The sequence below is a fragment of the Abramis brama genome (genome assembly GCF_963993115.1).
Source record: "Abramis brama genome assembly, chromosome: 21".
Taxonomy (NCBI): domain Eukaryota; kingdom Metazoa; phylum Chordata; class Actinopteri; order Cypriniformes; family Leuciscidae; genus Abramis; species Abramis brama.
Window position 1 is genome coordinate 3788082 of NC_139983.1, and position 12798 is coordinate 3800879.

Here is a 12798-nt window from a genome sequence, read left to right on the forward strand (position 1 = left end):
TTAGACTATTATTGCAGGCCTTTTATTACTTTGAAAAATGATGTTTAATAAAAATGTATTACTTCCTGACATATAAAATTACCCAGATCATTTATTTTTTATTAAATTATTTATTTTTGTGGTCCAGTAAAAATATTGGCAAGTAAAAAATATTATTTGATTGTACTTAATTTTGTCATTGTTTTAATTGAGTTTTTTTTTGTTGCAATCTATACATTTATATCAAAACTTTCCTCTAATTACATAAAAAAAAAAAAATGTTTGAGACCGGAATGAGTTTTAACAACCAGTCCTAAAATATTATAGACATTAGTATCACAATGTTTTCTTTGCCTTAGCTTTGAAATATTGGAGAAAAAGCACATTAGTTTTGCACAAGTTAGTTTTGTTTGTTTGTTGAAGGACAAATACTTACAACCTCCTACTTTTTAATAAAAACATATTAATCTTTTCTTGATATTATTGTGATACATGGTATTTTAAAAGTCCCCCTGTGGTGAAAATCAAACTTTTAATGTTTATATGTCCATGTGGTGTTTTTAATATGCTTTAAGACAAAGCATGTGTAAATTCATAAGTCGACAGCATTGCTGAGTATTTCCTCCTTAAAACTGCAGTGAACCAAAGACAGTCTCAAAAACACGCTTTGAAATCGCTGGTGTTTCTGACGTCACAAACTACCTTGTAACCAATTAGATCAACGTGTGATCGTCAACCAGTGGATCTCTGAGCTGAGTGAGTGGGTGGAGGCGGGGCTCATTTGCATATTCATAGAACCGCACATACTAAATGAGGCAAGGGTGTCGAGTTACATTCAAGATATTTTAAATGCAAGGAAAACGTTTAAATGTGTCATTTTGGTGATTGACTATTGACTACAGGACTTTTAAACCTTTAAATTGCAGATTTCACATAACTTTGGATAAATCTCATCATGTTTACACAGCTGGGAAGATCTAGGAATATGGTTTAACACAAGCACTGATGTATAGACCTTAGTAAAAACCAAGGTGAAATTAAAGGTGTGGATGATACAAGCCAAGCCATTATAAAACACACACACACACACACTGGAGGAACAGGGGTGGAGTGTATTATATTAGCTGTGAGTGTTACAGAAATCTGGGAAAAGCTGGTATATAATGTCAATAAAGGTGTTTTCCCTCATATTTATACCAGTAACAGGCAACAGGTCACAAAAAAAAAAAAAAAACACTAAAATAAATAGTATATGTAAATAAATACTACTTGAGTTGTTCTGTCATTAACGAACAACTTTGAAGTTCTTAAAATCCAGTTTATCAATGGCGTGCTCGTTCGTGAACTCTGCTTTGGCGATGCGTGACTGCGGGCTGCCGGTGGTGCGGAGCCAGCGCTGCATCTGCTGGACTTTACCGGCCGGACCCTGGATCTGCCCCTGGACCGTCCCGGCGTCGGTGTTCTGCACCCAGCCCACCAGACCCAGCTTCTGCCCTTCTGACTGCAGACACACACACACACACACACACACAGGATGAGCACGGCACTTCATACACATTTAAGAACATAATCTTTTAAAGTCCCCCTGTGGTGAAAATCAAGCTTTTAATGTTGTTTATGTGTCTATGTGGTGTTTTTAATTAGCCTGGTCCTACCAGACATTTCATTTGTACAGAGAGTCTGGCCTCTCTCCATTGACAAGCGTTAACTTCCTTGAAGACAGGAACTCTGCTGAAGTTTAAAAGTATTGGATCTGCCCTAACCAATCGCTAACGTTTGGTCGTGATGTAACCCTACAGCTCAAACCAGCGCACGACCTCAACGTCATCGTTCTCAGCCACTCCCTCTGTTCGCTGATTGGACCAGTAAAAACCTAGAATCACGCTGGACCCTGATCATAAAAAACAGGAAGAGGGGAGGGCTAAGTCTCGCCGCGTCCGGACCACCCTCCAAACGCCCTGTTCAGCTCTGGCCGGTGGAGCAGATGTGGCGATCGCAAGCAGTGGGCCCGTTCAAGTTCACACCCCCTTGCAATCGACCGCTGTTATAAACAAAATAAAAAACAAAAATATTCGGAAAAAGAGCACTTTCCTCTTCCACACCACACGGGTATTGGTTCCCTGCTCAAATGCAGCACACAGTCACTCGAATTGATCCAACCCATAGCCAGCCGGGCCGTTGCATGGAAAGCCATCCCTGGTGTGTCACAATGGGTTCTGAACACACTAGAACAAGGTTTACGTGCTCCAATTCAGTCACAATCCACCCTGCTTCGCGGGCATAGTCGACACTTCGGTGAGGAGCAACGTGACTCACGTCCTCCGCACCGAAGCAATGAGCTTATTGAAAAAAGGGGCAGTGGAGACAGTGCCTCCTCCCCACAGCGAGTCAGGCTTCTACAGTCGCTACTTCCTTGTTCCCAAAAAGAATTGCCCTCAGAGGGGCTCCTTTCGAGCCGCTACATTCGGCCGCATTTAAACCACTCTGGCTTAAGACTGCACTAGTGCTAGCTTTAGCATCGGTCAAGCGAGTGGGAAACCTCCAAGCGCTCACTGTCTTGGGTTTGGACCAGGCGACTCTAAAGTCATCCTCAAACCAAGACATGGCTATGTGCCTAGTGCTATCAAATACGTTCAAAGCACAAGTGATTTGCTCTCTGCTCTTCCCACAACAGAAGACGAGCAACACTTACACCTACTCTTCCTGGTTCGGGCATTGAGAACATATATAGAGCGCTCCGCCCAGTTCAGACAGTCGGCACAGCTCTTTGTAAGCTTCGGTGGCCGCACCAAAGGGCTTCCGGTCACGAAGCAAAGGTTATCCCGTTGGCTGGTGGACACTCTCTCTTGCCTACGCTTCTATGGGCCTACAGTGCAGAGTCCTGCACGGGTCCGATTTTGTAAATCCGCACCCGCCCGTACCCGCAGTGCTTCAAACCGCATCCGACCCGTTTTCCGACAGCAGCACTAATTAAAATCCACACCCGACCCGACCCACTTAAAATAGAACCGACACCCGAAATAAAATCAGTTTAGCCAATCACATTATAGACACAATTACAAAAATGTTTATTGCCAGGTCATACAGAAGTTATTACATGACAATTAACACAAGGACAACTTCAGCCGAAGCTGTAAAAAGGCCGGTACATGAAGAACTAACGTTACCACAAAACTGAGTAGCCTAATCACATTTTACCAATCGAACAGACGCGGCTGCAACACTATATCTGCCACGCAATTTCGTCTAGCCTACATCTGACAATTTTGGGTTCAAACACGCCCTGCACACCACACACACTGAACAGTGTTACATTTGAAAAATACTGTTCGACAGAACTGCTTGGTTTGTTACCAGTTATCGGCGCGCTTCCTCTGCGATGAAGTTCCACATTTGCGCCTATCCAACACGAAACTGCAGCAAAGCCTTTCACAATATTTTCTTCAGATAACTCCAAATTTCTCCCACACACTGGAATTGACTTTTGATGACGTATTGTCGACAACTTTACAATCTCCACTAGCTATTCTTTTCTTCAACTCCTCAGCATCTCAACGACTGCAGATCGCGCGCGCGATGAATTTTTTTAAAAGTGAAAGTAGCCTAGGTAACGTTATAGATCCTGGGAGGGCGTGGCGCGTGGGCACAAATAAACTGATGTGGATTTTAAATTATTTTATCAACTTGAAATACAGGCATATTTTTGTAGATGTGTTCCAAAAAATATGCATATATTTTTACGTTTGCATGTGATTGTTTTAAACCCGTGTTTAGACCCGTGTTTCCCCCGTGTCCGACCCGACCCGCACCCGTATCCGACACAGCTGGATATTTTTCACCCGTTTGAGCAAAATTTGCGGGTCACCCGCGGGTACCCGAACCCGTGCAGGACTCTACTACAGGGCCCCATTGGCGTCAGAGCGCATTCCACCAGAGGCATGGCCTCCTCCTGGGCATGGTCCAGTGGAGTATCTATTGGCGATATATGTGCAGTGCCGTCCACTTTTGCCAGATTTTATAACTTGGAAGTGCCAGCACTGCATGCATCCTTTCCGTATAGTTGGAGCCGGCCTCTATACGAGCCTGGCCCACCATCTTTAAGGGTTCCAACCCTTTGAAATACCTCAAGGTGTTGCTGCCAAATTAGCCCTCTGCCTTGGGACCCTTTATCAAGTGAACCAGACTCGGGGCATTGAACATGTCGTTCTGCTTAAACATAGCAGGGTGTGATTAGATTGGTTCCTCATAGCGTCTAGCAGACGCAATACGACTGACCTTTCGAAAGGGAACGACTCTGTTACTAACGTAACCTCGGTTCCCTGAGATAAGGGAATGACTATTGCATAGACGGCTGTGCTATGGCACACACGACTCGGCGTTCATCGCTTCAGTCGATTAACCTGAATTACATGGCGAAATGAGCGTCTTTTATAGGCAGATGTCCTGCCCCTTCTGGCGGGCTCTGCGCTCAGATTGGCGGGAGGTGCACCGATTGGTTCACGCAGTTACGCCGCTCTGCCATAGGTTCGTGAAGTTCCCACTGACTAGCCAATAGCATGCGATTAGTCTCTGCACTGTTATGGCTGAGCAGTGGCTCTGCGTTATTTTAAAAAGACTTCCGCATTGCGTCTATAGCAGACGCAATACTCGTTCCCTTTTCTCAGGTCACCGAGGTTACGTTAGTAAACGAGTTGTTTCGTGTTGTAATAATTCTACACAATTCATAAACCACAGTTTTTGTAACCTTTTATATTTATATAAATATAATTTTTTCCAAAATGTTGTTTCACAATTATTTTACTGTTAAAAAAGCATAAAAATTAGATGTTTAATGAGCTGTACCTCTTGTATGTTTATAACTTTTCATAGTCAAGAACTTAATGTTTTTGTCTATACAGAAATGTTCCAAAATTAAGAAATATTAAATTGCGTTCATCCATTTGACAGACACTTTCATCCACAGCAACTTACTTTACATTTCAAGTATGCATTTGTATCTGTTTGTGCAATCTGCTGATGGAAGCATGCGCTGAAACACCTCTAATACAGTCAAAACTAAAATTATTCAGACACCAGATATAATTTTTTAACTAGTGTGTGCAGGACACTACAGTTCATTTATGTAAGTGAGGAGAGCAAAATTAAGTAAACTGTGACATATTATACCCAAAAATTCTTCATACAGTGACTACCAGTAACATTTATAAACATTTGCCACCAAAAATGATTCAGACACTATTTGAGCTGATCATGTTTTGCTGAAGTGTGTTTTCTTTAATTGCTAATGCTCTTTTTACACTCAGACTGAACAAAATGAAGCACTGCTTGGTGATTGGTTGAGTTAAACTGGTATTATCTAATTGTGTAGTTAAATTTAACAGCTGACAGATATTCAACATAATTCATGTGTGAGACAGTCTAACAGAAGGACGGACAAAACCAGTCAAATATCAACTGAGTTCTGCTCATATTTAATAACCATTTTCTAAAGTGAATAAACTGTGAAATGTGAGAAATGTTGAAGGTGTCTGAATAAATTTAGGTTTGACTGTATATTGATGTGACAACTAGCCCCGGCACACACGACATTGGTATGTCCATTACCTGTGTGTGTTTCCTAAAGAACACGCCCTGCACTCTCCCATACACCTCATAATCCACAGACAGCAGCTCTTCTTCAGTGGACATGATGATGATGAAGAGCACCTGAAACACTCACAACATCAGTATAACAGCTCCGACATTATCTGACCAATGCGACTCACAACTTTCTCAACTCTGTCAAACACACTGTACGACGTACCGGTGGATGGGCGATAATAAACGGCTTTCTAGTTTCTGAAATCCGCAGTGAAATCGACTTTATTATCGTTTCAACCTCAACACACAAGTCTCGCTCATGAAGTGGCGCATGCGCACCACCATCATCGTCACAGCGCGTCCTTCATGCGGGTGACGTCACCACGGCATGACGTCTGACGCAACTGGCCAATAACAAATGCGAAGGGAGTTTGCGTTGTCTTGTTACTAAGCAACTAGTGTAAACACAAGTGGAAACCCGAGGTGATCCAGCAGTTTACATTCACAGTCACAGACAATACGAGAGCCGGTGAGTTTAAAGCTAAACGTGTACTTTTTTTACATTAATATTACTAGTGCAAAGTGCCTGTGCAAAATCAGTTTTTGTGTGTGTTTTTAGTAATTGTTGGTTTGCTGTGTTTGAGTGGTCATTGTTACAATTACACAGCAAATGTTCAGTGACATTTTTATTTGTGCATGGTAGAAAGCAAATACTGATACTGACATAATGACATACAATAAATATGGAAAATTGAATTGAAAATTGACGATTCAGGGAGGAGGCTACACAGTGAACTCTACAAATCATTACTACAAATGATGGCCGTGAATAAATTATAATATTCAGAAGTAAACAGTGTAGCTGACTGTTTATGTCAGAATTAGGGATGCAACGATACCATTTTTTCAGAATCGATCCGATCCGATACCAAAAATTCTGAGTATCGGCCGATACCGATCCGTACCGATACCAGCGCAGTTTTTTTTTAATCAAGTAGAATTTCTATAACTCTGTGTTGAACTGATAATAAGAACTGAAAAAAAGAAAAACAACAACAACAAAAAATATATGATCATAATCTGACATAAATGCTTTTATAAACTAGGTTAGTGGATAATTCAGCAGTAAAATTTAGTCTAGAAAAATCACAGTGTGCACAATAATTGTATAAAATCTAAACATTTTGTGAAAAAAAAAAAAAGTTTAGTGGGGAACAAATTAGAGACAATAAGTGTAACACTAAATCTGGTAAAACTTTACACATTGCTCTTTGTATTGTTGTAAAATACATTCATGAAAAACAAGATAAAAATCAAAAATAGCAATTATTTTATATATAGCCTACTATAAAATTGAGACATTTTTTAAATAGCACAGCTGTTTAATGAGGTAGCAGCATATGATAGATAGGACAGAACAAGAACGGCTATTAATAATATTTCATTGCGTCACTGTATTATGATATGAAAGGCTCCAATACAGTGCGGCACAAAGCGCTTATGCGCATCCCGAGCGCAGAATGATGCGCTTGAAGCAACACGAGTCACAGCGCGCAGCGCGTCGAGTCCGCATTGAAAAGTTTAAAGCACAAAGAAAATACATATTGATGCGTAGTGTATTATACAGTATCTATCTATGCAATAGTCTATTCAGTATTTTCTTTTAACAGTTTTAAATTTCAGTAACTGTGCGCGTGAAGAACAAATAGTGCTCTGACTTTACTCCAGTGTTGTGATCTAACAGACACCCGTAGAAAATAACATGATTAAGGTACAGCAATACAATCCAGCAAGATAAAGTTGTTTTATGCGAAACCATAGACCTTTATCTACAGATCAAGTATAATAATAGTAACATTGAATCATCTTGGAGAGAGTTTCATCGTGTTAACTGTCGTAACCGATCGCGACGCGCTGTTTGAGTGCTGAATGGAGAATGATTGACAGCCGCAGCTGAGGGAAACGTTTACGTGAGCTTGAATTTAACGACTTAAATATTAATTTATATCTCACATTAATGGCTTCAGAACACTTATAATATTGTGCACGAAAACTTATGGTGCTTTATAATGTTTGTGTGCCTTTTGTGGGGCTTAACAATAACACAGAATCTAGTATACGCATAATATCGGATTTGGATCGGCCTTGTCTGACCGATACCCGATCCGCCAAAAATGGCAGTATCGGAGCCAATACCTATAACTTACTGAGTATCGGATCGGTGCATCCCTAGTTTCAACATTTACTAATACATTATCAAAGGCTGTATTTGTTAACATTAGTTAATGCACTGTGAACTAACATGGGCAAACAATGAACAGCTGGATTTTTATTAACTAACATTAACAAAGATTAATAAATACTGTAACATGTCTGTCTGTATGTCTGTTATTCGCATATCTAGCATATATGTGGTTTAAAAATAAACATTCTGACTAGGGATGCACCATCCGATACTCGGTATCGGCTCCGATACTGCCATTTTTGGCGGATCGGGTATCGGTCAGACAAGGCCGATCCAAATCCGATATTGTGCGTATACTATTCTGTTATTGTTAAGCCCCACAAAAGGAACACAAACATTATAAAGCACCATACGTTTTCGTGCACAATATTATAAGTGTTCTGAAGCCATTATATAGTATAATGTGAGATATAAATTAATATTTAAGTCGTTAAATTCAAGCTCACGTAAACGTTTCCCTCAGCTGCGGCTGTCAATCATTCTCCATTCAGCATTCAAACAGCGCGTCGCGTTCGGTTACGACAGTTAACACGATGAAACTCTCTCCAAGATGATTCAATGTTACTATTATTATACTTGATCTGTAGATAAAGGTCTATGGTTTCGCATAAAACAACTTTATCTTGCTGGATTGTATTGCTGTACCTTAATCATGTTATTTTCTACGGGTGTCTGTTAGATCACAACACTGGAGTAAAGTCAGGTACTATTTGTTCTTCACGCGCACAGTAACTGAAATTTAAAACTGTTAAAAGAAAATACTGAATAGACTATTGCATAGATAGATACTGTATAATACACTACGCATCAATATGTATTTTCTTTGTGCTTTAAAATTTTCAATGCGGACTCGACGCGCTGCGCGCTGTGACTCGTGTTGCTTCAAGCGCATCATTCTGCGCTCGGGATGCGCATAAGCGCTTTGTGCCGCACTGTATTGGAGCCTTTCATATCATAATACAGTGACGCAATGAAAGATTATTAATAGCCGTTCTTGTTCTGTCCTATCTATCATATGCTGCTACCTCATTAAACAGCTGTGCTATACATTTAAAAAATGTCTCAATTTTATAGTAGGCTATAAAATAATTGCTATTTTTGATTTTTATCTTGTTTTTCATGAATGTATTTTACAACAATACAAAGAGCAATGTGTAAAGTTTTACCAGATTTAGTGTTACACTTATTGTCTCTAATTTGTTCCCCACTAAACATTTTTTTTTCACAAAATGTTTAGATTTTATACAATTATTGTGCACACTGTGATTTTTCTAGACTAAATTTTACTGCTGAATTATCCACTAACCTAGTTTATAAAAGAAGTTTAGTCAGATTATGATCATATATTTTTTGTTGTTGTTGTTTTTCTTTTTTTCAGTTCTTATTATCAGTTCAACACAGAGTTATAGAAATTCTACTTGATTAAAAAAAAACTGCGCTGGTATCGGTACGGATCGGTATCGGCCGATACTCAGAATTTTTGGTATCGGATCGGATCGATTCTGAAAAAATGGTATCGTTGCATCCCTAGTTGAAACTAATATTTTAACTAAGATTAATAAATGCTGTAGAAGTATTGTTCATTCTTAGTTAAAGTTAAATAAGGTAGTTTACTAATGTTAACTAATGAACCTTATTGTAAGTGTTACAGAAATGTATGTGTTTTCATATGTGTTTTCTATCGGTCCACAGATTGACAACGCTGTTATTATACGATCCACCTCTGCTGTTGCTGCATGTGTGAGTTTCTCAAACATGCAAACGCTGCCACAACATCACCTCACACAACACTTTTGGGAAACAGAGACTGTATCATCGAAACTACCGCTATTAAACAGAGAAAGAATGAGCAGACGGCACCGATCCACGGGAACTCATCACAGACTGGACGACGTTTTAGATGACCAAGAGAGACAACTTCCCTGGCAGCATCCAGACGACATCCACAGGACGAAACACACGGAGCAGAACGAATACGTTCCTTCACGGATAGAATTAGGAAAAATATTCCCCCTAAAACCAGTCCTGCACAGGAGAGCGTTCAGCTTGAGTAATGTCACCAAACCACATCACCAAGACATACTTTACTCACGTCTGCCTACACTGACTGATCAAGCTGCGGTCAGACAGCAACAGAGGACTGTGAGGAAACTAGAGCCTATTAGTTCATCCAATCTAACAGCAAGAAAGAACCAGGATCAGGAACAGAAGCAAACACACTTGCCGAGAGAAATCCAGATTCTCCAGCAGAAGATTCTCAAAGCAGGAGAGACTGTACGAAGGGTCCAACAAGAGAAGAATAGAGAGAGAAATCAATGTTATTTTGAGGACAACAGGTTCTATGGTAACGGATACGGCGAATGGGATGAGGAAAGGGACAGATATGGGAATGGAAGAGATGATATGGAAAGATGGGAGGAATGGGAGCGAGAGATGGTGGAGAGTAGAAGAGAAAGTGTGAAACGTGAGGGACGGAGACGACCTTTGGCTTTAGACATGGCAAAGGGTCGCAAGCCTGAGGAAAAGAGAGAGTGGGATGACTACGAACACACCGGAAAAGGGAACGGGCGACGAGAGAGAGGAACGGGATGGGATGATCATGTCAGAGGAAGAAACGAAATGCATGACCTCTATTTGGACAGAGAAGATGAAGACGTGAGAAAGCCAAACACATGTGACTCTACGAGAAGGGACCGATCTCACCTCAAACATGAGAGGAGGGAAAATAAAGAGGGGTGTGATCGAGTTAAGGAAAAGCGCCTGCAGCGTGTGGAACTCCCTCCGGAGGAGAATCCCGGCGCTCCTCAACGCCTGATTCCCTGTTACGTGTGCGGGCGACGCTTCGCTCCAGACCGGCTGGAGACACACATGAGAGTGTGTGAGAATAAGAGGCCCGAGCGCAAGGTCTTCGACACGTCCCGGCACAGAGCCAAAGGAACCGAGCTCGAGAAGTTCATGAGGACCAACGGCAGGAGCAAAACGCCGGAAGTAAGGAGAACCATCATGACATTATAACAAACTCATACTTTTTTACTATAAATCTGAAAGTCTTTTGGGGAGGGATCTACATACCAACTTATCACAATCATCAAACTGGTTGAGGTCAAGAAAACAATAGAACAGAAAACTGATTTTCTTAGCAGAGATATATTATGGGGGAATAACAACAATAGTGAAATGCAGAATAATAAACCCAAAGCAAATTAACATACCATAAACCATTAGTACAAATCACGAATAACGGCCAAATCAATTCAACAAAGTAACAACACAAGCTTTGATTGGATCTCACTCTGGCCAACGTTTGTGATCAGCTAGCGAAATTAAATCTATTTTTATACTTTAATGTGCAACAATTGCCATTGGAAACAATCACTAACCTTTTTGTGAATTATTCATACAGCCAAATAACTACGAGACAGACGGACTCGGCCCACCGTCTATGTCTTTCTGTGTCAAATCTGCCCTGATTTATCAAGGAAACGCAAGAATAACTTTGATATTGTTAGTAATATTTCAACTGGACTGAAGCAGCTTCGCTTTACTTGATTATCATACATCATTTATTATCATAATCATGAGTATAAAATATGATCATCAGGCTTTTGAGGAAGGTTTATTTGTTCATCTCTCAATCATCATTATATTGCACTGCATTACATGATTTAAAACTTCAGAGATTTGATCATAAACTAAGCATTTAAATATCATATTACTAAGACATATTATTGGCAGATATTGATATTTAATTACAGTTTATATAAGGATCTGCTAAACTGTTATAAAGATCTCACTGATATACATTACAAGCATCAGATGTTCCTCAAAAACTTTTAAATAAAACGAAATGATGACAAATCTATTCTAAAAAATATTCACTGTGCCTTATACTGTTCATTCATGCACATTTAACCTTGATTGTGGAAAAAACGTCCACGACAATGTTACTTGTTATCTTCAGTCTGTTTGAGATGAATGATGATATTAACTCTTCGCTGACGTCTTCACCCACAGCGTAAGAAGAGCACGTGGCAGCAGAAACACCAGGCCTTCATTCAGACCATGCGTCAGGGTCGAGATCCCGAGCCACAGCCGGTGTGCGACCTCAACCCAGAGTACGTGTCCTGTCCTCACTGTGGCCGGAGGTTCGCCCCGGGCCCGGCCCAGAGACACATCCCCCTGTGCCAGAACATCAGGAGCAGACCAGCGCCTCCTAAAGCCCCGCAGGGCAGCGCCAGGAGGAGAACGGCACGGTGATTCACCAAACAGCAGAGCACATTTACACTCGCATGACGTCTATAGGGGGAAATATAGTGCTGTTGTTCTGGAAAACCTCATAGAATAATTATTCAATGATAATAAAAACATAATAAAAAAACAGTTGAACATGATTCATGCCATTGAAACCATATCAGCTGTACATATAAATAAAACCTTTTTATAGGCTAGATAGTGGTTTATACTAATGTAACAAAACTTCAAACGCAAAGCAACAAAGAAATTCAGTCAGAAGCCTCTGATGTAGCCAGGTACTATATTAATGTATGTAAATTCAGTAATTATACTGAAAATTACAGTATGTCAGTGAAGGTAAACTGATTTATGTTCGTAAATAAAACATCAATCTCACATTCAGATATCTAATGTTTACATTTTTATTTACAATTTTATATAATATTTGGCTTTTTGGTTCTCTACTAGAGCTTTCTATAGTTTAATGTGTTTGTTCATCATTTACTCGCCCTCAAACCTGTCAGACACAAAAGAAGATATTTTAAAGAATGTTGGTAACAGTTTTTGGACCCCACTGACTTCCATAGGATTTTTTATTTTATTTTTTATAATATGCAATTGTTTGGTTACCAACATATCATTGTTTGGTCATATCATTGATTTTTATTTGTTTGTTTTTATTTTATTTTTGAATTTCTGAATTTTTGTCCTTTGTAGAGATCATTTGTTTTTTGTGACACCTGTTTTTAAATATACAGAAG

At 39.9% G+C, this 12798-nt stretch overlaps 2 protein-coding genes across 2 annotated transcripts; one reads left to right on the plus strand and one right to left on the minus strand.

The window, feature by feature from the left end:
* Positions 1-1071: 1071 nt before the first annotated feature.
* acyp1 (acylphosphatase 1, erythrocyte (common) type) lies at positions 1072-5933 on the minus strand. Its single transcript, XM_084097573.1, has 3 exons — positions 5783-5933; positions 5584-5685; positions 1072-1480 (listed from the first exon to the last, which is right to left on the minus strand). Exons 2-3 carry the CDS (start codon positions 5665-5667, stop codon positions 1265-1267), a joined length of 300 nt encoding a protein of 99 aa, XP_083953699.1. The 5' UTR covers positions 5668-5685; positions 5783-5933; the 3' UTR covers positions 1072-1264.
* Positions 5934-6024: 91 nt separating this feature from the next.
* On the plus strand, positions 6025-12798 carry zc2hc1c (zinc finger, C2HC-type containing 1C). The gene is made up of 3 exons (XM_084097328.1): positions 6025-6088; positions 9497-10792; positions 11819-12798. Exons 2-3 carry the CDS (start codon positions 9560-9562, stop codon positions 12059-12061), a joined length of 1476 nt encoding a protein of 491 aa, XP_083953454.1. The 5' UTR covers positions 6025-6088; positions 9497-9559; the 3' UTR covers positions 12062-12798.

Bases quoted from the DNA above. Each gene is read 5' to 3' on its own strand.
- zc2hc1c (XM_084097328.1), top strand. From the start codon at position 9,560: ATGCAAACGCTGCCACAACATCACCTCACACAACACTTTTGGGAAACA. The intron at 10,793-11,818 runs GTAAGGAGAACC...CTTCACCCACAG, and splicing joins GCAGGAGCAAAACGCCGGAA to CGTAAGAAGAGCACGTGGCA.
- acyp1 (XM_084097573.1), bottom strand. From the start codon at position 5,667: ATGTCCACTGAAGAAGAGCTGCTGTCTGTGGATTATGAGGTGTATGGG. The intron at 1,481-5,583 runs GTAATGGACATA...GTGTGTCTGCAG, and splicing joins TCTTTAGGAAACACACACAG to TCAGAAGGGCAGAAGCTGGG.